This window comes from Pristiophorus japonicus, chromosome 12 (genome assembly GCF_044704955.1).
Source record: "Pristiophorus japonicus isolate sPriJap1 chromosome 12, sPriJap1.hap1, whole genome shotgun sequence".
Taxonomy (NCBI): Eukaryota; Metazoa; Chordata; class Chondrichthyes; family Pristiophoridae; genus Pristiophorus; species Pristiophorus japonicus.
The window spans coordinates 140,314,731-140,339,667 of NC_091988.1; the positions used below are offsets into that span (position 1 = coordinate 140,314,731).

Sequence of the window (24,937 nt, forward strand, 5' to 3'; positions counted from 1 at the left end):
ACCCAGGAATTGGCCGTAGAATCCAAGCTACTGACCACCATCACCACGCACAAAGGGCTGTTTGTCTACAACAGGTGTCCATTTGGCATTCGATCAGCGGCAGCTATCTTTCAAAGGAACATGGAAAGCCTGCTCAAATCCATCCCTGGAACAATCGTATTTCAGGATGACATCCTTATCACGGGTCGAGACACCAAGGAACACCTCCACAACCTGGAGGAGGTGCTACGCCGACTGGACTGGGTAGGCCTGCGACTAAAGAAGTCCAACTGTGTGTTTTTGGCCCCAGAGGTCGAGTCTTTGGGCAGGAAGGTTGCCGCAGACAGGATCCGGCCTACCAAATCCAAAACGGAGGCGATTCATCGTGCGCCCAGGCCCGGCAACACGTCGGAGTTGCGTTCATTTCTGGGACTCTTGAACTATTTCAGGAACTTTCTGCCGAACTTAAGCACATTTTTGGAGCCGCTACACATGCTCCTGTGTAAGGGTTGCGATTGGTTTTGGGGGGACTGTCAGGAACGGGCTTTCAATCGGGCGTGGAACCTGCTTTGTTCTAATAAGCTGTTGACCCTGTACAACGCCTGTAAGAAATTGGTTTTGACATGTGGTGCATCATCCTATGGGGTTGGGTGTGTGTTTCAGCAGAGTAATGATGAGGGCCAACTCCAACCTGTGGCTTATGCCTCCAGGTTGCTCTCCCAAGCAGAACGGGGATATGGGATGGTTGAAAATGAAGCACTCGCATGTGTCTACCGGGTGAAAAAGAAGCACCAGTACCTTTTTGGCAGAAGGTTTGAGTTAGAAACGGACCACAAGCTGTTAACATCCCTGATGTCAGACAGCAAAGCTGTCAATGCCAATGCGTCAGCTCGCATACAGCGATGGGCTCTCACGCTGGCTGCGTATGACTACACCATACGGCACCGGCCAGGCACCAAAAATTGCGCTGACGCGCTCAGCAGGCTTCCTCTGGCCACCACTGAGGGGGCAGCGGAGCAAAGTACTGAGATGGTCATGTCCGTTGAAACCTTTGACAGCGCGGGCTCCCCCATTACAGCCCGCCAGATCAAAATCTGGACCAACAGAGATCCCCTCCTATCCTTGATTAAGAAATGTGTCCTGACTGGGGATTGGGCGCCCGCACACGGAGCATGCCCTGAGGAGGTCAGACTGTTTCACAGACAGATGGATGAGCTCTTCATCCAAGCCGACTGCCTACTATGGGGCAGCTGGGTAGTCATGCCCCAGAAGGGAAGGGAAGCATTCATCAGGGAACTCCACAGCGAGCACCCAGGCATCATGCTAATGAAGGCCATTGCCCGGTCACATGTATGGTTGCCGGGAATTGACTCAGACCTGGAACACGGTGTTCACAGGTGCACGACGTGTGCCCAGCTGGGCAATGCCCCCAGGGAGGTCCCACTCAGCCCATGGCCCTGGCCCACCAGGCCATGGTCACATATTCACGTAGACTAGGCGGGCCCGTCCATGGGAAAAATGTTTCTCATTGTTGTTGATGCGTACTCGAAATAGATCGAGTGTATCATATTGAATTTGTGCATGACATCCACCACTGTGGAGAGTCTGCGTACGCTCTTTGCGACCCATGGCTTGCCGGACATCCTGGTTAGTGACAACGGCTATGAATTCCGGGAGTTCATGTCGGGTAATGGCATCAAACATGTCAGGACGGCACCATTCAAGCCGGTTTCCAATGGCCAGGCGGAACGTGCGGTTCAAATCATAAAACAGGGCATGCTCCGGGTTCAAGGACCCTCCCTTCAATGCTGCCTATCGCGCTTCCTGTTGGCCTATAGGTCCCGACCGCATTCGCTCACGGGAGTCCCGCCCGAGGAACTACTCATGAAGCGTACACTTAAAACTCGGCTGTCCCTCATTCATCCTGTCCTGTCAGACATTGTTGAGGGCAAGCGCCAGTCCCAAAATGAGTGCCATGACCATAACTCAAAGGGGAGATGTATAGAAATCGATGACCCTGTATTTGTTCTTAATCACGCTTTTGGGCCCAAGTGGCTTGAGGGCACTGTAATTGGCAAAGAGGGGAATAGGGTCATAGTGGTCAGACTTAACAATGGACAGATATGCTGCAAGCATCTGGACCAAGTAAAAAAAATGTTCAGCATGGGCACTGAGGAATCTGAGGAAGATCATGAGATGTTGCCCACACCACCGCCAGTGAACGAGCAACAAGAACATTCAGCGGCATGCACAGTCCCTGCAGCCAGCCCGGACAAGCTGGAATCACCACAGGTGACAGAGACGCATGCCAAGGCTCAACAACCAGAGCCCCAACTGCGGCGCTCTACGAGAGAGCATCGGCCGCCTGAAAGACTTAATCTTTGAACCCATAAGACATTTGGGGGGGCGGGGGAGGTGATGTCATGTATGTAACCTTCATGTAACTGTAATCTTCATAACAATACTGTATACACCTAAGAAATGTACACCTTGACCACAGGGGGTGAACTTGTGGGAGACACTCCTCACCTGGTCATCCAGGTATATAAAGGGAGGTCCTACGCAGGGTCATCACTTCTTGGTCCTGAAATAAAGGTTCAGGTCACAGAGTAACCTTGTCTGCAGAATGTGCCTCATTTGAATTTATAATAGTGTGTAAGGACATTACAGACTTCATTGCCCCAAATGTCTTAATTGAATGCCTAGCTTCCCGTTCTAACAAGCCTATTGCACATGCACAGGCAGGGTGTGGTCCATGCTAGGGCGGCGATCTTGGGGAGAGAGAGAAGAAAGAAGGTTTGTGTGCTTTGTCCTGCTGTTTTGAGCTTCTTGCAAAGCTACAATTAAATTATGGGGGCAATATTGAAATGCCATACCTCGTGCAAGGCTTTTGCATGAGAAGAAGATCGATTAGACATCATCGCATGAGGAACCTCTGAGCATGTAGGATGATGGGCAGGAGGCCGTGCCCACATTTGGTATATCGAGACAGGCATTCATACATACACCTGAGTGATGGAGACTGTGTGAGAAGGCTGTGTTTCCGCAAAGAAGTTGTAACCGAAATCTGTGAGTTCATAAAAGCAGACCTACGCCCTAGAAGCGTCAGGAGGACTGCTTTCTCAGTTGAAGTAAAAGTTACAGCTGCACTTTCATTTTATGCATCTGGGTCATTTTAGGCCACAACTGGGGATGTGTGCGCCATTTCTCAACCTGCAACACATATCTGCATTCGACAGGTGACAACTGCACTACATGCCCAGAGGAATAACTACATAAAGTTCCCCATGACCGTCCAGGCAATGCGTGACAGGGCTGTGGGCTTCTCCAGGCTTACTGGCTTCCCAAAGGTATAGGGCTGCATTGATTGTACCCACATCACTTTGAGCACCTTCGGATGGTGGGGCCCTGGGTGTACCTTGCTTCACCCCAGTGGAACCCGCAGCCTTGGACTGTGCAAAACCATGGAATGTCCCAACACTCGTACCACTCAGGAAATGGGCTGGCATCTCAATGGGCAGCACATGCACCTCCTCCAGAGTGAGTACAACAGTGGGGGCTTCCTCCATCACCTCCCCCTGCCCCTCCTGCTTCCCCTCCCTCCCATGGTCTGGAAGGTGGGATTGGAAGATGTTCTCCTCTTCAGTCTTGTCCGTGTCTGAATCTTCTGCATCGGCTTCAGCCTCGTCAGGGTTGGCCTCAAGTTCTGCAAAATATAACAGAACAGACAAATGGTTAGCAGCAGAGGAGGGGGCAGGTTGGCATGAGTAGGCTCACACAGCGCAGGCAGCAGGCTCATTTGAAGGACCACGATGAATGATAGCACATTGCATCAACCGGAGCATAGCTGACGGAGACATTCCCATGAACCGAAGCATGGCTTGCCCGCGCAGTACTGCAGGACTTACCCTCTTCCTCGAATGTGGGCCCAGCTTGTGCAGTGGTGGTTGCTGTTCTCCAGGCAGGACCCATCAAAGCAGCGACTCCGTCTTCCAAGTGTGTCAGTGGGTGCAAATTTTCCGGGGTCCTCCTGTTCGAGTTCTCTCTCTTTTGTTGCGTGGCACTTTCCTCTGCAAAGATGAAAATATAACTTTTTAGGGAAGGTGTCTTTCTGCTGGGTGGGACATACAGATTGTCACATTTACAATTGCAATTCCATTGAAAAATGAAAATATTGCACTAACTACTTGACCAAGGTCCTGCCACTTCTTTTTACATTGGCCTCCAGACCTCGGGGTGGTCACCATTGCTCAGTAATCTTCTGCAAGTTGGTTCCAGCGTTTCCTCATTTCTTTGGGTGAAATCTTTATGTGACCTCTGCTGGTGTCCAGCTCGTCCCAACTAGCCTCAATTACAGTAACTAGAGCCTCCACTTCCTCTTGTGAGAAATTCTTGGTCCTTGAGCCGCGTTGCATATTGTTGCTCCGATTTTTCCACTGAGAATTAAAGTTCTCACACAGCACTCAAAGTTCTCACACACAACTGGTTCTTTTAAAATGGTCGAATGCAGATTGGGAGCTGAACTGGGCATGCGCGGCCATAGCAGTCACGTAACAAACATTTTTATTTTGCGCATGCGCAGAAGGTGGAGGCATCGTTTTTTCGGCACAGACATTAGGCTCCACCTCCCGAAGCTAAAAGACAGGTTGCATGGCACCAATTTAAAAAATTAGAATAAGGAAACATGCAAGTTAATTTTTGGAGTAGTCAAGGCCAAAAAAAAAACTGGCGTAACTCTTGAAATGAGCCAAAAAACGACACTGGGGAAAATTAAGCCCTTAATTTCCTGATTTTACTTAAGGGAGCAGACTCTTGGGATGGAGAGGTCTTGAAGTAAGAGTGCAAGGCATTCAGGCTGGTCTTAGTAATCTGTGAGCAGCTAGATAAACAGCAGCATTGGTAGAAGCCTGGGACCAGCTCGATTACCCATTCCCCTCAGCCGGGGATTGGTGTGGGTAGATCTAAAGAAGGGGAAAAGCTAAAATACTGTTAGAAGTGAAGGGTAGACCAGTTTGAATGTTTCAGTGTAGACTTCACCAATGAGAAAACAAATGAAAACTATTATTGTAATAATGCTTTAAATAATTAATATCGAAAAGATTAAAAGTTATGGGGCTGCAATTATTGCCAAGGAATTGTGAAGTAAGCTGTTGCATTACATAAACAATAGGAAATTAAAAACCTGAAGTGTATGCATGTATAGAAAGAAACTTAGAAAAACTTGTGTATATAATATGCATATTTATAGTAATATTTTATGATGCTATATTTACCAACCTCCCACCCTCATGTCTTTGATTTGAATCTGTGATATCCTGCCTTTAATAGTGTACCATATTGTTGCATCTCCTACCTGCATGGATTAATAAAATGTATAGCAAGAACTATCAGCATTTCGGGTTAGCATCTTTAAACTATACATGAGCACAGTGTGCTTTGTTACTCTGCCAAGGTAGTATTGTAAAATTAACTCCTGTTCGAAGGACTTCAGTTCGTGCATGTATTCCCGTACTGAAAGGACTGCTTTGTTAATGTGCTTCGAATAATTGAATAAAATTCAAGAAGATTTAGAGAAAGACAGAAATGGGCAATCAAATGAAGCAGTATGTAGTGGCAACTTCTGAGAGCCAGCAGGGACAGCTGTCAGGAAGTGGTTATCTGATTCACCAGAGATCTTTTACAGGAAATTATGCAAACTTATGCAAATAGTTATATTTTTTTCAATCGAATAGTTTTGTTGATGACTTTCACAGTTCCAAGTAAAAATGATTAAAACTGTTGTCAAGACAAATAAGGTGAGTCTCTTAGTAAGAATTGAAGTACTGTAGATAATCAACAAACTGATTCTTTACAGATTAATAGTTTGACAGGAAGAGCTAAAAAAAAATGGGCCTAGTTGAAAAACCGCCTTGATTGATGCGTCAGTTATTTTATAAGTTTAAAAGTGAAATTATTTTTCAAGCTTGTTAAGTTTGGTTGAAGTATTATAGCTAACGATCATTTATTTTGGTATTTTAGTTTTGTATTGGGGACTGTTTATATCTTGTTAGTCAGATTCATGAGCTTAGACTCTATTCCTTTGTTCTTGTACAATTTTCAAAAGAACGTAGATGTCAATATCTAAACACCCACGTTTGAAATGGAAGCTGACAAGCTCTACTTTTAAACCGCAGGTCAGTTTTGTGCTTTCTGGTATGTTTAATCATCCGAAGATTTCAGTAACACAGGGGGTGAAAATGATCATAAGCGCTAGCGTGATATGGGCGATAGTGGATCGGCAGCCTGTTGTACAATGTTCCTGCTGTTCTTTTCCACTGACTTGGGTGCTGAACTTCCAGCATTGGGAATCCTTGCCCTTGGTCCTGCTCCCTCTGGCATAGGTGCCCAAGTAAGGCACAGATGGAACTTCTGCCCCTGACTAGACCCCAAGGAATCTCCTGGAAACTGTGTGTGTGGGGGGAGGGGCGGGGGAGGGTTGGGGGCGACCCGATCTCCATGTTTTCTGGGAGTTTGGGCTCCTCCTGCTGGATATATGGGAGGGGGTCGGTGGAACTCCCATAGAATTTCAGCCCCATATTTTTTGGAGCTTGCACCCAGGGCCTACAGAGGGCCCAATGTAATATTGGAGACTGGTGCTCCAAGGGAGGAGAGTCATACCAGCATTCAATCCCTGCATAAGGGAGCGAGGCCAGAATCAGGATTCCTGTAGTTGGGAGTTCTGTTTTTTTCAGCATCTCCCTTACAAAGGGGGCTGAAGGGTGATCACAGGTGCCATTTTGTGGTGGGAAGCGGGGTGGGAGGGGCCGGGGTGGGGGGGGGGGGGGAGGAGGTGGGAAGGCAGTACCTCTCTGGCTGGCCATTTACATGGCACAATGTGACTTCTTTAGCTGGACAGCATGGCAGATGCACACCCCAAGCATCAAAGGCCTGGTTTTTCAGGCCCTACTTTCAAACTCCTCGAACTCTGGTGGGGTCAGCAGTGGCTCTCTGCCACACATTCTTGGGCCCTTTGTATTTTATGCACAGAACACCTGTCCAATTCCTGATACAAAGTTACTTTAATGACTTCCTCTTGCCACCAAAAAATATTCACAGTGGCGTGGAGTGACAGTTGCAGCCTTTTATAAATCAAGTACCTTCCCTTCGAGGTTTGCTTTTTAAAATTGAGAAAGCTTGCAGAAGTAGCAAGTTCATGCGCCGTGGTCACGTGATCTATTGATAGTGGTGGAGCTACTGAAGGTTTCACAGTTGGGATCTGGGGTGAGGCTGATAAGAAAAAAACTTAAGAAGAAACTAAAGGGACACTGTCTTCATATGTATTTTTTATGAGGTGGGAGAAGAGCCTTGCAGAATTTACACTAGGTGAAGCAATGAGGAATCTTGCTTTACTTTGTAAACAAATGAGAGAAAAGCCAATAGCCTTGTCATGAAGTCATTGTTCCTTTAGGGAGCAGGCAGGGAAATGGAGCCGAGTCCATGATCAGACCAGCCATGATTTTATTGAATGGTGGAGCAGGCTTGAGGGGTCAAATGGCCTATTCCTGTTCCAATTTCTTGTGTTCTTTAAATCAAGGTTTTGATAAGTATGCAAAGGCTGGTTTTCTGAATTTGCACTCTCGATGGGGAGCTTTGTCAGTTGGGAATGCATATTGGGAAATCACAGGCATTTTCCTCATGATTTTCCAATCATTTGGACGGAAAATCGTGGGGAGTGAGCTCTCAATTTCCTGATATGCTATCCTGGTGAGTGAGTGCCAGGAACACACACTGGTCGATCGGACCTATGGCATATGCCTACCTGATCGTGTGCAATTCATTTGATGGTACCATTGTGATACTGTGGGGGAACTTTAACCCGGACTTGCCTGGCGGAAACCGGAGGGATTGGGTAGGCATTTAAAGAGGAACTTACCTTTCCAATCCCGCTGCCTTTCGACTAGTCCCAATATTAACCTGTTCTGTTTAGGAGGCGAGTGATACACCCAACGGACAGGAGTGTGGTCCTTTAAATACGCAGATCGGGGTCCGATGATGTTATCGGAGCACAACTGGAATCTTAACCCAAGGCATGCGTGGAGGAGCCAGTGTGGCTGCCTCACTGGGTCAAACCTGACAGGAAGAGGAACCAGGGCTGGAATAGTCTCAGAAAAGTAGATTTATTTTAATTCTGCAACTGGAGGAGCAACAAACCATGGGCCCCCTGCCCGGGCTTCCCCCCACCCTCCCCTCCCCCGACCACATGCTTTTCTGACCCCTACACATTTGGCTTAGTGCTGGAACCTGTTCCTTTAGGGAAACTGCCGCCTGAAATCCCGCTCCCTCCCGCTGGCCAGGTAGCTCTTGCTCACCAGGTTGAGGTGGGAGACTGATGCTGAGGAAGTAGATGAGCACTGGCCGTTAAAATCTCCCAGGCCTCATACTGCGGAGGTCTGGACGGTTTCTCAATAAGTAAATGTTGGTCCCTTAGAGGACGAGACCGGGGAATTAGTGATGGGGAACATGGAGATGGCAGAAACTCTGAACATAGAAACATAGAAAATAGGTGCAGGAGTAGGCCATTTGACCCTTCGAGCCTGCACCGCCATGGCTGAACAAATCCTACCTTTAATCACAACAGAATTTCTGTTGCAGTGCAAAAAGCTCAAACTTGATATGCACCCCTAAAACTTCCTTGCAAATCTGTACAATTTATGCTGGACAATGTATACATTTTGAAAACTTTTATTCCTACTGTAGCCGTGGAAGGAGCCATGTTATGCTGTTGAATCCCCAAACCAATCTAAATCAATTCAAACCATTCATCACTCGGAGACCATTGTAGAAACGGAATTCCTTTTTTTACAAAACTGAAAATTCATTTCAGCAAAACCTTTATTCAAAAAGGAAAGGCACTATAGTGGAACAGGACTGGAAAATTCCACTGGCTACTCACCAGAAGTGGGTAATTTTCCAACATAAACCTAGAAAAAAAAAACAAAGCCATTTCCAGTTCTTCCAAACAATCAATCTACTACTCCATCCGTTTCCAATGCTTCATCAGGGAAGTCAGACAAACGGGAAAGGTATAATAGCATCAAAAAAAGGTCAGAGTCTTCAACTCTGTTGCCCATTGTATCTTTGCTCTTGTTACTTCACTAATAGATCTGTGCAGCATGGCAATTATGTGTCTTATTTATATTCTAATTCAGCGGAGCCAAATATCTGCTTGGAACATTAAATAATTAGAGCTCTGGTGCTACAGCAAGCCTCCAAGTTGGCCTAGATTCGCTAAATATCCAGATCCGAAATGCAAACCAATCAGAATCCAAATCACCAAACATACATGGAGAGTCACACACAAATCCCACATGCAATGAAAGTGGCTAATTAGGGGGAGGTTAAGAGGAGATACGAGGGGAAATGTCTTCACCCAGAGGGTGGTGGGAGTCTGGAACTCACTGCCTGAAAGGGTGGTAGAGGCAGGAACCCTCAACACATTTAGAAGATTTATATCTTTTATTGAACAAATATTTTATATCAGTCTTTACGGTAGAGAACACTAAAAATATCCCAACAGTGGATAGTCAAGGGCCTTTGGGGGGGAGGAACTTAACACAATCACAATCACTATCACTAAGGAGGTGGTACTTAGTAAGTTAATGGGACTAAAGGCGGATAAATCCCCTGGACCTGATGGCTTGCATCCTAGGGTCTTAAGAAAAGTAGCGGCAGGGATAGTGGATGCTTGGTTGTAATTTACCAACATTCCCTGGAATCTGGGGAGGTCCTAGCAGATTGGAAAACTGCAAATATAATACCGTAACTTAAAAAAGGAAGCAGACAAAATGCAGGAAACAATAGACCAGTTAGTCTAACATCTGTGGTTTGGAAAATGTTGTAGTTAATTATTAAAGAAGCAGTAGCAGAATATTTGGAAAAGCATAATTCAGTCAGGCAGAGTCAGCATGGATTTATGAAGGGGAAGTCATGTTTGACAAATTTGCTGGAATTCTTTGAGGATGTAAAGAACAGGGTGGATAAAGGGGAACCAGTGGATGTGGTGTATTTGGACTTCCAGAAGGCATTTGACAAGGTGCCACGTAAAAGGTTACTGCACAGATAAAATTCACAGGGTTGGGGATAATATATTAGCATTGATAGAGGATTGGCTAACTAACAGAAAACAGAGAGCTGGGATAAATGGTTCATTCTCGGGTTGGCAATCAATAACAAGTGGGGTGCCTCAAGGATCAGTGCTGGAACCCAACTATTTACAATCTATATTAACGACTTGGATGAAGGGACCGAGTGTAACGTAGCCAAGTTTGCTGACAATACAAAGATGGGAGGAAAAGCAATATGTGAGAAGGACATAAAAAATCTTTAAAAGGAAATAGACAGGCTAGGTGAGTGGGCAAAAATTAGGCAGATGGAGTGTAATGTTGGAAAGAGTGAGGTCGTGCACTTAGCAGAAAAAAAATCAAAGAGCAAGTTATTATTTAAATGGAGAAAAATTGCAAAGTGCTGCAGTGCAGCAGGACCTGGGGGTCCTGGTGCATGAAACACAAAAGGTTAATATGCAGGTACAGCAAGTAATCAGGAAGGCCAATGGAATCTTGGCCTTTATTGCAAAGGGGATATAAAAGCAGTGAAGTCTTGCGACAGTTACATTGGGCATTGGTGAGGCTTGCAGTTTTAATTTCCATATTTAAGTGAGGATATACTTGCTTTGGAGGCAGTTCAGAGAAGGTTCACTAGGTTGATTCCGGATATGAGTGGGTTGACTTATGAGGAAAGATAGGTTGGGCCTCTACTCATTGGAATTCAGAAGAATGAGAGCTGATCTTATCGAAACGTGTAAGATTACGAGGGGGCTTGACAAGGTGGATGTAGAGAGGATGTTTCCACTGATGGGGGAGACTAGAACTAGAGGGCATGATCTTGGAATAAGGGGCCGCCCATTTAAAACAGAGATGAGGGGAAGTTTCTTCTCTCAGAGGGTTGTAAATAGTGGAGCATGTTCGAAGGGCCATATGGCCTACTCCTGCTCCTATTTCTTATGTTCTTATGTCTCAGTACCCGGCTTCACTGATCCCACTCTGCATTAAAATCTCCCCCCCCCGCGTCCTTCCCAGTGTTTGGCGTCCATTTTATTCATAGCCCAGTAGATTTGGAATTCAAAATGGAGGAATGTATACCTGAAACCACATTCTACTATCCGCAGTGCAGCACATTATATGGGGAGCCTGAGAATGCATTGTCCTCCCCATGAGCAGAGTACAATTTTCTCTCCACTTCCTGCTTTCACAGTGAAAATGGCCCAGCCCCGGGCCGACGTGCTTCCTGCGATGATATAACCGCTGTGCGCAGCTACACCTTTGCACCATGCGGTGACCCCTTTCCACCCCGCAGTGGAAATTGGCCAGCGCCCTGTGAGGCTGCTGCGGGCGATGTCAGTGCCAGCCTCACGGGTCACGAACAGGGCCGATCTCTGCTCCCGGGGCGGAACTTAAAGGGGAGGTGCGCTGCGCCGAGTGCTGCCATTTGTTTTCTTCAGCCGACTTGCCGGTCAGCCCATGCTCCATCGATGTCGCATGATTCAAGCCGCAATCGGCAGCCTGGCACTCTGTCTCGGTGGTGGGCTGCGGCCACGGAACCACGCATCCCCAATGGCCCAGTGGTGGCCATCAAAGGGCCTGCAGTGTTTGCAGCGTCCCTCCCCATTAACGGAAGAGGTGGGGCATTGAAATGCGTCATCGCTACGTGGAGAAGCCGTGTAGCGCTGCCGATCCCGCCCATGTAGCGCTCCGGACACCGCCCCAACAGGAAGTGGAGCACACGACATTGCATTCCACTTCCTGTGAGGGGCGGTAACCTGAATTTCGCGGCCGGGGCGGGACTTGCGTACCAGATGCAGGAATTCCCATCTCGACTCGGTTACTGCCCCCAAACCGGGGCGCATGGCAATTTTGGCCCCCAGAAATTTTATTTAAGCTACAGGTTTGTGTTGGTAAAAGGATTAACAAAAATAATAGCCCACAATTTGCTACCAAAATGACGGTGAGTTTAATTGGGCATGCCAGTTATTAATGTGCAAATTGGCCAGCAACTTGTGGCATGGGAAGAGATACCCTGTGAATTGAAAATCGGCACAAGTTGCTGAATGATTTGCGTCGCTCCGCTGTTGGCCTCACAAATGCGACAGCTCACTCTCAACCTCTCAGTGAGTTTCATGAAGTTTCTGCATTTGCACATTAATTGCTGTAAAAATTTAGGGCTGGTACTTAACAGAACAAGTACCTTTTTAATGAGGAGATTTATGTTCCTGCAATGCGAATCAACCTACCCGGTCCAGAAAGGGAACAGTTTAAACTGTGGAGTCTCATTTCTACAGGTAGTAAATTGTTGTGGGAGATTTTTCAAATTTGAAATGTAATTTTTCTCTCCATACTTTTCTTTTCTGACTATTTTTTTTCTCTCTCTTAATACAATCTTTCCTTCTCTCTCTTTATTTCTCTTTCTGTACCTAATATGACTCTAATTCACCCTATTTCCTTCTCCTTCATTCCTCTGTTTCTTGCTCAATCCATAAATCTCATTGGGTAAGGCGATAGACTGTTGGTCCTGATGTGCACTAAGGTCCCAGATGCCCCATTGCCCTCTCCGTGCTTACACTTCCAGTATCTTACAGGGTAAAACTTTTTCGAGCTGAAGGGTAAGGGAAAAAGCCTAACTAACTGGGTACACTGCTCCAGCAAAATCTGCGTCGCTGTTTTCTTCTAGCTATGCCCAGAGCTATGTACAAAAAATTATTATATAGTACTTTGTACAAAAGCCTTTCCGGGTGCAAATAAAAACATATGGGAGTAGTGACCAGGAATGAGATATGACAAATATCTCCGCAAGTGAGGTTGGCTGCACAACTCACAAGTAACAGAGTTGCAAGTCTAGTAGCTTACTGTATAAGTGCATTGACTGGTGGGGTACTGAGCCATGCTACCAGGAAGGTCCAATGTTCTGGTCTATGCTGAGTTAGTTGGTGGTAATTGAGTTGCTATAATTGGTGACAATGCCCTGGCTATGGGGCCTTTGTCAGTGCTTTTGTCACAGGGCAGAAGAACATTGGAAATAAAAATGGAGCATTATATGTCTGCCACATCTCAGGTTGTTTTTTTAAGGGATGGAGTAGTAGTGGGATAGGACTTCTGATTCTTTCCTCCCTCAACTCTGCCCCAACCTGACCCAATTCCCTGATCCGTGGTCATTTTCCATGCATGGCAGGCTCCCGACAGAATTCTGTCACCAAGAAGGAGTGAACCAAGGGAAATGCTAGTCGTGGTGTCACAGACTGGAGCTGCAGTCTTGTAGGCTCTGGCTGATAACGAGGCCGACAGAGATAAGGCATTGGAGGCCAGATCGGAGGAAGAGGAGACCGCTATAAGATGCTCTCCATCCATTGGGTGATCTCAGCGCCATTCCTGCTGCTTCCTGGGATCGACCACTAACTTTCCCGTGGCAGCCCCGGGAAGTGGCACGGCCACAGGTGGACAGGAAGGATATCAGCCAGAGACCTAGGCCCCACCACCCTCTGCTATTTGTCATTTTGGATGGGATCACAGAGTAGAATCCAGCTCCAAATGTCATTGTGGGGACAGTTCTGGCTGTAGCGTGTTCTGTTTATAACATTTAGTAAGCTTCTAACTAAAGTTTGATACCATCAATGTTGTACCGATATAAATAAGGTTTTTACATTTCTCCTAATATTTCTTTATACAAGTATTATAAAAAAAAATACATTTCTCATGTTTCTTATTGTTGTTGCAGGACTAGTAAATACCTCTTTTATAACTCAGGGGCAGAACATTAACCACTCACAGGCCATTGGAAACCAAAGAACAGTGAATTCCATTATTTACATAGCCTTCCTGAGGGAGAATGAAAGGAGTGGAAGAATTGTTCAAGGTGCTAGATTTGCAGCTAATTTGCTCACAATGTTTCGAGAAGACGAGCGAGAGCACCATCGTTCTTAAAAATGTGAACCACAAATGTCAGCGTCTCCACCTTGTTGCTAAGAAGCGACAGAACAAATATGGCAGCTGGAGACTAATTCGCAGGCGACCAACTTTTATTCTCCCCTTGCGCTATGAAGTGTGTAATTTCTACAAGGAAGGCTTAGGCTGCAAGAAGCATCAGAATCACTGCACCTTTGCCTGGAGTGAAGAAGAAGCCATAGTTTGGAACTATGAAAAAAACAACAATACTGAACGAAACAAGCTAAAAAAGTTGGTGCCAGAAACAGTAAATAGTGGGAAATCATATTCAGGCACAGCTATTCCAAAACAACAGAGTGCTGAGGAAGACATTGTTAATGAATTTGAAGGACAATTTGTTGAATTGTGTGCAATTTGTTTCTACAGTGTACCTCAGCAGATAGCCCATCAAAACAGTACTGGCTTTTGTACATCCTCAACACAGCACGGATGGAGTCCATTGTTGGTGCATATTCTTGAAGATAACTGTGGTATGAAACAATGCAATGAAATTAAACCAAACACATCTCCAGACAAGAGGCGGTACTGCAGTTATATACTGCAGGGGGTATTATGTCACCATGATTACAATTATTGTAATTTTGCCCATAGTGAAGTTGAACTGATGGTATGGAAATCAGAAGCACATCGAGGTTTAAAGCGTTCTACCTTGCTTCAACTATCCCAGCAACAAAACTGGAATGGACAACCAGGAGCAGAAGTGGGGACAGAAAACGATGTTCAGTTCTATTGCCAAGTCTGCCGGGTAATCTTTCCTTCTCAGGATAGGTTTGAGAATCATTGTTCATCCATAGAACATTCTCAGATGGTCTTGAAAGACACCACAGTTGTGTGGAAGCACCGAAAACCACCCCTTAAAGTCAAAAAATATCAGTTATGTTCAAGGTAAATGAAATTTGGGGTATTTACAAAAATAACTTGACAGAGACTGAATAATAATTTTAAAGGACAATATTCATTCTTTCTGGAATGTCGTTAGTAATGCATTCTCTGCAGAAAGGCTCCTGTAACATTGAGAAAAGTCCTGGAATTAGAAATGAGACAAATGAGTCTGAAAATCCATGGGGGTTCACGTCAGTCTCCCACTGTAACTCCAGCAGTGAATGGGCAGAACTCCCTGGAAAATGACAGAGACTTGGCACAACTGGCTCTTTGCTGTTTACAGGAGATGTGCCTGTCCCTTATGAGGAAAATATCTTCAGTGGGTTAGCGTCAAGGGCATACATTAGGAGTTCCTACTTGTCTGGCTAATTGAGAATCCATGAATCTTTGGAAGCCAGTACACGGTGTGAGTCAAGGCAGACCAACCTCCCTCCCCATGGGTGAAAGTGGGCCCCACTGATGGGGCCGAGACCAGGGAAGCAGCTGAGATGCCTGAAGAAAGGGGACATTTTATTATAGCTGGGATGGTGTGTCTAGGCAACCCTCTCTCAATGGCTGGTTAAGTGTCAGATGTTCCTGCCACATATATGCTCCCATTGACCTTGTAAAGTCTAGTAGGATTGATAAGATCTGGATGCAACTGCATGTCCTGAAGATTTTTGGGGCTTTGTGTCACTAGAACCCGATCAATGTGAATTAATTGCTCTATTGTCCTTTTAAAATCACATTCCTCATTCTGAGCACACTGATATCTGTAACAATATGATAGCTTTAACGTAACACATGTGTGCACACTTGGTCTGTGCAGCAGAGCTAGTCTCCAGTCATCTTGGGTAATCCTTGTCACTGGACCAAGACCTAGCTCTGTCAAGACGGTGTGATGGCTGGTGTGCAACGGCCACCACACGTTAAAAAAATCCACCCACAGGCATCTTCCATTCTTCAAGATGTACTTCTGGACCTGGAATATTAGGTCCTTCATTGAAACACCTGTGAACTCATCCTTTTTTGGTGTAGAAGCGGATCATCCTCACTTCGAGATGATGAGCTTTAACGTACAGTTCCATCGTAGATTCCTGAGATTTTTTCTTTTCTAGTTATTCTGGATTTTTGATAACTAGCAGCTACCGTCAGTTCAGAGAGTGAGAAAGCACCTCCCGCAGGCTTCTCCGTGAGGTGCAATGCTCCAGTTCCATGAGACATTCTAGTTTCTGAGGACTTTTAAGCAATGACATTTAACACAGTTGTTGCAGACAGAATTGCTTCAGTCCTTCCCCCCACTCATCCAACATTCCTTAATCAACAGGATGAGCAAGTGATCTGCTGTCTGGCCTTGGGGAGCATGTTTTATTACCAGCGAGAACTATCAAACTGTTATGACGAATAAAGCTCGGCCCACTATTGTAGGGAATCGAACACGCAGTCATTTGAATATGAGCCAGTATTGATGTTGCTGGGAGACTGTGCCATCACTGCGTATAATCTCTTCCTACTTGGGATTTGCTCTTCCACTGCAGGTTTTACAGAGTATGTTTCATGGTTTATTTTAAAGGGTGGACTTCTGCGAATTTGGTGAGAACTGCGTCTGCGCGCACTCTCACGAAGAACTTGAAGAGTGGCTAACGCGGTCAGAGGTTGCTCAGAAACGGAAGAAAGCCGCAAAAAAGCAAGGGCTGATATCCTATCAGGACAGATTACTGGAGGAATACAGGAATTGTGGGAATGAAGTACTGATTGTAAGATGGTTACTTTCATCAATAGTTACTTCTGTCTTTTGTCAATGCTACCCAGTCTCTTCGTTAGTCATTTATTCAAAATCTGATTAATATTTTCCAATTATTGCAGATGCTTTAATATTATTTATTGATTTGCAGATGTCAGAAGAAATTGATGGTGTAGCTATTTCATGTGATTGCGACTTAAGAATATTCCATTACAGCGGAAGATCTAAACTGATGTGGAACTTCAAGATTCAATCACAGGTAGACACTTACTTTTCTTTTTCAAGTATTATATCACATGGATATGAGAACAAATACTTCCACACGCTGTCACACCTAGACAATATGAAAAGCAACAATTCTATAGGACACTCATTCATTGCACAGCAGTATTGTGACCCAGTTTTGTTTTCATCAGGTACAATAAATAATTAAATGTTCTGGTAAATGAATGGAATACAACTACATGCACTGTTGAATAATCATTCTTAATTGGTTTGCAAAGATAACTAGGATAATGCTTCACAATCAATTAACGAGCCAACTTAGATCTTTACTTTTGTCATGGCGAACCACTGTATATAGAAAAATGGAATGACTGTAACTGCACCAGTTTGAGTGTTTCCATTCCTCACTCTACCTATTTCTATGGTATCGAAGAAACAATGGATGCCAGTTTATTACAAATACTGCAATCACCATGCATATATGTGCCTGTCTGTGTTTATATGTGTGTACCTATACATATGTAAACTCCCTTTCAAAATCTAGTTTAAAAGGGCCCCATCCTGCAGTCGGGCTTTACAATTGGCCTCAGCACTTTGCGTTAAGAAGGGTAAATCATCCAGGGTTCCTGTTCTTGATTGCCAATGTGTGTGCGTGTGTGTTTGCAAAGTCACTGGATAAGAAAATAAGAAATAGGAGCAGGAGTAGGTCATAAGGCCCCTCGAGCCTGCTCCGCCATTTAATACAATCATGGCTGATCCGATCATGGACTCAGGTCCACTTCCCTGCCCGCTCCCCATAACCCCTTATTCCCTTGTAGGATGTAGGAGAGTAGGAAAGGGGCAAACAGGAGGAAAAACTGACAAGTTCGATTATGTATAAAAACTGGGATTGAACATTTGATAGAATGAAAAACTATACTCTTACACTGCCCTTGAACAAATTGCTATTATACAAATGGTAGCTCTGAAAATCCTCTGGGGTTGCATCGGCAATCCGGTTGTGCCAGATTTCTGCCGTTTCCTCCTTGCCTTGTAAAGGGCAGAGCCAATGCTTTCTCTTTTGAATAGAAATGATGGGTAGGGGGACAGAGCCAGGGGCAGAAACTCCCTATGCCCGGACTTCCTGCTCCTTAGCCTCAGTTGGAATCTGGCATATCCCGACATTCAAAGCACATGTGTCATTGCTGTCCACCTCTGCCCCACCGCCCCTCCCCCGACCAATGTTGCTGCACCCATGATCTCCGCCACTAACCACCTCTGATCAACGCCAACCATTACTCTCCCTACAGGCTACCATTATCCTCCCATCTTAATTGCACTACTTTCCCGATTGTCCCGTTTCCCTGTTTCCCAATTGCTCAACTTCCCAATCGCCTCGTCCCCCTTTCACCACCGACCTGAGGGCTTCTGCAGGCATTGCAGTGGACTGATCTTCAATTGCTCCTCACTGGTGAGCTGCCCGAGGATGCCTTATAGGTGTCTGTAGCCTGCCGGCTCAATGATAATGTGGCCCAATATCTGATATGCCTTGGGCCTATCCATTTAGATGCAGGGATCACTCCCTGCGCCTGGCTCCCACATGCCGAAAATAGGCATGCCCAAATTTCTAATGGAAACAGGTTACCAGTGGAGTTCCACAGGAATCGGTGTTGGGACTGTTGCTCTTCACAATCTTTGTTAATGATTTGAATAAAAGGTGTTTGGGAAACTGTTTGCAAGTTTGTGGATGACATAAAGATTTGTGTGAGTGTTAGGACTTTAGAGGATAAAATATGACTGAATTCAGATCCAAATGCGAAGGGAGAATGGATCTACATCTGGCAGATGTCATTTAATGTAGATAAATGTAGTCTCATGCACATGGGTAGGGCTAAGGGCAAGCAAGTGCACAACAAAAGGATTCCAAACTAAAGACTGTAGAGCAGGAAAAAGATCTAGCTGTTCGAGTACATGAATCTATAAAGGTTCATGACCAGTGCCGCTTGGCTATAGCGAAAGCTAATAGAATAATAGAATGTACTGCAATCTAATATAAAGCAAAAAGGACTATACTATCCTTTTAAAAGATCTTTGTTAAACTTCATCTACAAAGCTGTCTAATTTTGGTCCCCTACCAGATGGGTGTAATAGAGGCCCTGGAAAAGGTTCAGAATGGGGGCACCAGACTGATACCTATCTTAAAGGGCCTTAGTTATAACATTAGGCTTAGGGAGCTGAGTATTTTTACTCTAGAAAAACCCTAGACTTTGGGGATAAAAACAGAAAATGCTGGAAATACTCAGCCGGCCAGACAGCATCTGTGGAGAGAGAAACGGAGTTAACGTTTCAGGTCAATGACCTTTCGTCAAACTCAAAATAGACTTTGGGGCGATTTGATTGAGATCTTTAAAATAATGAAGGGACAAGACGATGCCCATCCAATAGACTATTAGAGTTAGCTGGGTTGTGGAGAACCACGGGATGTGTATATAACTTATGTCAGCAAACAACTAAATCAGATGTCAAGAGGTTTTTCTTTAAACAGAGGGTCATCGACCTTTGCAATAAGTTGCCAGCTCATGCAATAAAAAAAATCTAATGACTGGTTCTGATTCTGAAACAATAATTTATCCTGCAGCATGTTAGTGATACTCAATAAGACCTCCCATTATTTATCATGTCATTTCGAGTGTTAGTGACTTGTTAACAGCAGGAAATATGATAAATTACTGTAGAAATCAATTATCTCCATATATTCTGAACATAAACTTGATTCTTTGAATCAGCTAAAGAACTTTTAAGCATTAGATTTTTTTTACTGTAATCAAAACCAAAATTCCCTCACCACAGATAATACAACTAATGATTTAAAAAATCCAATACCTATTAAATAGGACCGAGGCTGGTAAATTCTTGGTAAAGGCTTTTCCTGTCACTATACTCTTTGGACTTTCACGAACACAGACAGTGCTATTTGCATTGTAAACATGGGTGAGGTCATGGGCTAAAGTCTGAAACATTTTGAAGCTTATTTAATAGAGTAAGCACGATACAGCACCTGAGGGTTACACAGGTCCATGCAGAACTAAACACACAAGCAATATAGTAAAAAGCTAAGGGGGCAAAATTGAGTGCCTTTGTGCCTCCTGTAAGTGACCCCGGGGGTGCTAACGGGGCACAAATGGCTTTGCGAACGCGCGGCGCTGACATTGGTTCCCGCCATATTCGCTGAGAGTTTTGAGGCGGCGCTATGACGTTGTACCCCGATCTCCTTCGCCCAGAGATTGTGACGTCATCACTGTGCGTCCGCCCCCTGCAGCAGTACCGGGCGAAAACACGGCCAGCGGCAGGAGGCGCACATCGGGTTTCCGGCCGCTTCGGGGGCGATGCTTAAAGGCGAGGGGCCGAGGTAAGTAAAAAAGATGAACTTTTTTTATTCCAGTTTTTTGACCCGACTTCCTGGCCATGATCGATTGGCCCGGCTCTCTGCTTGAGTGCCGGGCTGATTGCGCGGATTTGCGGCCGCCGTGGTGGTCCAGGTCGGTACTTTTTATTTTGCAGAGCTTGTAGCGATGGCCCTTCTCTTTAAGGGAGGGAAGGAGCCTTTGAATACAGCAGGGCTGCACGGTCCATTGTGCAGCACTGCTGAAGGCACTGCCCCGCCTGCTACCAATAGCGCTCCAGCACTCCACTTCCTCTTCGGAGTGCAAATGGCAAATTATTTTGAAGTTTGAAATCGTTAGCGCCTGGCACTAACTTTTCAAACTTAATAACATGAGCGCTTCAAATGGGGTGATAGTGAATTTCTCCCCCAAAGCGTATTCTTGTACCCACTTTAGTTAGTTGAAGGTGAAGAGGGAGGACATCACTCCAGGCAATGCGGTAGAGTTTCTGCTTTGGGTACAATTGGCCAGCCAGCCACAAATTCTGCTCGAAATTGCATTCGTTTTGAGAAGTGTTTTTTTCTTCTTGAGTTTTCCATTAAACACATTTGCATATCAGCGAACGTAAAATTTGCTATGACCCAGCACAAACATGCGGCGTTTTTAAAACGTAATTTGATGAATGTAGCTGAAAATGGGTTTATCAACAGCAACAACAACAACAAAACTAGTATTTATATAACGCCTTTAACGTAATAAAATGTCCCAAGGCACTTGACAAGAGTATTATAAGACAAAATCTTTGATATCGAGCCACATATGGAGAAATTAGGGCAGGTGATCAAAGAGGTAGGTTTTAAGGAGCGTCTTCAAGGAGGAAAGAGAAGTGGAGAGGTTTAGGCAAGGAATTCCAGAGCTTAGAGCCTAGGAACACAAGGCACGGCCACCAATGGTTGAGTGATTATGTTACAATTGAAAGTCTGCCACCTTTCTTACAACACAGAATGAGGCTCCAGCTTTGATTTTCACTATTTGCACTGTGATTGCTCAAGATGGTAACTTGACGATTTGGACCATGAAGGCCCCAGGACACCATGTAGGGGAGAGATCACACGCACGTAGCTGATAAGGTTTTTTAATCCTCAAAAGGTTAATTAATTTGAATGTCTAAAGTGGACATTATGCCAACACTGAAGCCGAACAGCTCAGTCTCTTAATTTTATCATTACAACCTTTCTTTGCTCTCGATATTCCTCTGCTTTTTGATCATTTGTATTTTTTGGCGAAATTTATGGTTATCAAGATGGAAGAATGTCAGCGCTGGAAAATGGAAAACTTTCCCACTTCTGTCAGTCAGTTTTTGGTTGAGTACTCCCAGGGAAGGTATAACACAGATAAATGCAATGTAGAGTTCCCACTTCTTTGCGCCAGCAATGTGCCTTACTCCTAACCTCAAAGAAACATGCCCTAATGCACAAGTGGAAGATTTTGGGGTCGAAATTCGGTCCCGCCGTTTTTGAGGCGGTGTCACCAGCTGAGTGCTGATTTTAACGTCAGGCGGGAGGTGCCGCCTCAAACTGCAAAATTCAGTTTTGCTGCCCAAAGATGAGAGAGCAGCGTTAAAAGTGACATTGCACACTCACCCTCGGGCGCCAATGGAGTGGCATTGCAGGGGGCTGACCGAATTCCCCGACGGTAGACTGTTAAAAAAAAAATTTTTTTTAAGTTTCTTACACTTTCCCTCACCCACACCCACATTTCCCCACTGATCCCATTAATACATAAATGCAAAAAAGAAATAAACATAAACACTTACCTTGATCCCTGGATGCTACCGCCCGGGATGCCCGATGTCCCACCACTATTCCCAGGCTGTACGGACGCCTGCCGGTAAGGACACCAGACTCACTTCATTTCGGAGCCATGGCGGAAAGGGAGCGTTGCACTCTTGATGATGTCACCACGTGAGTGGCGGCCAAGTGCGCCGCCCCTCACTGCCCAACTAAATTTCCAGTCAGCCCAGGAATCCGGTCGCCGCCGATGGTAAGGATTTATCTGCCCATTAGCCGCCCCGCTCCGGCGGCAACGAGTGGCGTTAAAAAACGAATTTCAACCCCTTTACATTTCACACTCCAACCATTCCTATGACCTCTCTGAGCGAGGTTGCTAATTTTTGTTGAACTATGAACAGTGTGAATGATTATAAATGGTGTCAGACAAGCTGTTTGGTTTGTATCTATTTAGTTAACAAAATGTTGAACCTCCCGAGTCTGAGTGGAATGAGAAATAGAACTGACTTTATTATTTCATAATGTGTGCAGGAGCCATTGCTGATTGTTGTACTGCTGAAGAGAGAACCTGGTGCAAAGTTCTGCCTGGAAGGAAAAGGCTTACTAAAGAATTGTTCTAGTGCTGAAGGCAGAAAATTCCGAGTGTCCACAACTACCTATTCCGTTGGGGTCTCATTTGAAGCTGTGAACATAGGAATTTACGACCAATGGGTTGTTTTCGATTTTGGAAGCCGACCTCGACTTGTCAGGAAAATTTATGTCAGTAAAGGAGATGTTGTGCAAATACCTAAAAACCCGAGCAGTGATTTGCAGTTTTCCGATCTTGAGACATGGCACAGTGGCAATCGGAGGATAGTGCCTTGCAAAGAAAAAACCGAATATGAGCTTCTGGTGTTGCAGAAATACAAGCCGCCTGCTTTGTCATTGGAATATAAAGTCAAGGACATGGCAAAAATTCCAATAACACATGTGAACTACCGAGAAAGAATGCATAATTTCCTGTACCGAGAGGAACAAGCAGAAGCAGACATAGTTTCAAGGTACAGTATCTGAGAAGAAAGGTGTTCAGACAATATCAATTCAAGCCCTTTATCAGTAGACTCAGAATTAGACAGTTGGTAAATTTGGATCTAAATAAAAGAATAATGTTAGCCGTTTCCTGCAAAGAATGTCCTCCTCTGTGATGCTAATGGTGTTCAATCTATCAAGCCATGCAAGACATTCCAGATCACAAATCTTATTTGTCAGACTTCTTGCATTAATCCAAGCACAGCCCTAATGCCTTCTACCTTTCCCATTTATTTATGGACATTTTTACTGAGTTCATCTCCCACCATTAGAACTAGATTAATTACTCTTTGATTTGTGTTTATCACTGGTACACCTTAAGGTTTGCACCAATGGTAATGGTGTTCTACACCTACTGCAACCACCACAACATAAATCTATAAATACTTCCCCTCCCGAGAACACAAGGGGTTAAAAGTCACGCTGCAGCGTTACAAAACCCTGGTTCCACCTCACCTGAAGTACTGTGTTCAATTCTGGGCACCATACCTTAGGAAGGATAGATTGGGCTTGGAGGAAGTGCCGTGTAGATGTACTGTAATGGATTCCAAGTGTCATAACTTACGAGGAGAGGTTACACAAACTAGGGTTATATTCCTGAAATTTAGAGGATTAAGGGCTAATTTGATCGGAGTTTTCATATTTAAGGGGAACTGATAGAGCAAATAGAGAGAAAGTATTTCCGCTGGTTGGAGAATCTAGGACTGGGGACATAGCAACTGTCCTCTTCCTCTCCCGATCAATTCCGCCCCCCGACTACCGAGCATTGCCCCTCGCCCTCTCCCAATCACTGCCCCCTCTCCCGATCACTTCCCCTCCCTCTCCCGATCACTGCCCCCTCCCCCCTCCCGATCACTGTCCCCCTCCCGATCACTGCCCCTCCCTCTCCCGATCATTGCCCCTCCATCTCACGATCACTGCCCCCTCCCTCTCCCGATCACTGCCCCCTACCTCTCCCAATCACTGCCCCTCCCTCTCCTGATCACTGCCCCCTCCCTCTCCCGATCACTGCCCCCTCCCCCCTCCCGATCACTGTCCCTCTCCCAATCACTGCCCCCTCTCCCGATCACTTCCCCTCCCTCTCCCGATCACTGCCCCTCCCTCTCCCGATCACTGCCCCATCCCCCCTCCCGATCACTGTCCCCCTCCCGATCACTGCCCCTCCCTCTCCCGATCATTGCCCCTCCATCTCACGATCACTGCCCCTCCCTCTCCCGATCACTGCCCCCTCCCCCCTCCCGATCACTGTCCCCCTCCCGATCACTGCCCCTCCCTCTCCCGATCATTGCCCCTCCATCTCACGATCACTGCCCCCTCCCTCTCCCGATCACTGCCCCCTACCTCTCCCGATCACTGCCCCTCCCTCTCCCGATCACTGCCCCCTCCCTCTCCCGATCACTGCCCCCTCCCTCTCCCGATCACTGCCCCCTCCCTCTCCTGATCACTGCCCCTCCCCCCTCTCCCAATCACTGCCCTCTTCCCTCTCCCGATCACTGCCCCACTCCCTCTTTTGATCACTGCCACTCCCTCTCCCAATCACTTCCCCTCCCTCTCCAAATCACTGCCCCGCCCCTCCCGATCACTGCCCCTCCCCCTCCCGATCACTGCCCCTCCCACTCCCGATCACTGACCCCACCCATCACTCCCGATCACTGCTCCCTCCGACTCCCGATCACTTTACCCCCTGATTCCCGATCACTGCCCCCTCCCTCTCCTGATCACTGCCCCCTCCACCCTCTCCTGATCATTGCCCCCCTCCCTCTCCCGATCACTGCCCCCTCTCTCTCCCGATCACTGCCCCCTCCACCCTCGCCGGATCACTGCCCCCTCCCCTCTCTCCCGATCACTACCTCCTCCCCCTCCCGATCACTGCCCCCT

General features: G+C 45.9%; 1 protein-coding gene across 7 annotated transcripts in view; it reads left to right on the forward strand.

The window, feature by feature from the left end:
- Window positions 1–24,937, forward strand: part of helz2a (helicase with zinc finger 2a) — a 223,040-nt gene that overhangs the window by 87,317 nt on the left and 110,786 nt on the right. For 5 of the 7 annotated variants that reach the window (XM_070895983.1, XM_070895982.1, XM_070895988.1 and 2 more), the window contains exons 3-6: window positions 13,783–14,894; window positions 16,444–16,627; window positions 16,766–16,873; window positions 22,523–23,031. In XM_070895983.1, coding sequence (XP_070752084.1) covers window positions 13,894–14,894; window positions 16,444–16,627; window positions 16,766–16,873; window positions 22,523–23,031 — 1,802 coding nt within the window. In that variant the 5' untranslated portion in view covers window positions 13,783–13,893. Of the gene's footprint in view, window positions 1–5,745; window positions 5,775–13,782; window positions 14,895–16,443; window positions 16,628–16,765; window positions 16,874–22,522; window positions 23,032–24,937 lie in introns of those variants that run through there. The other 2 variants (XM_070895985.1, XM_070895984.1) reach the window with 2 other exon arrangements.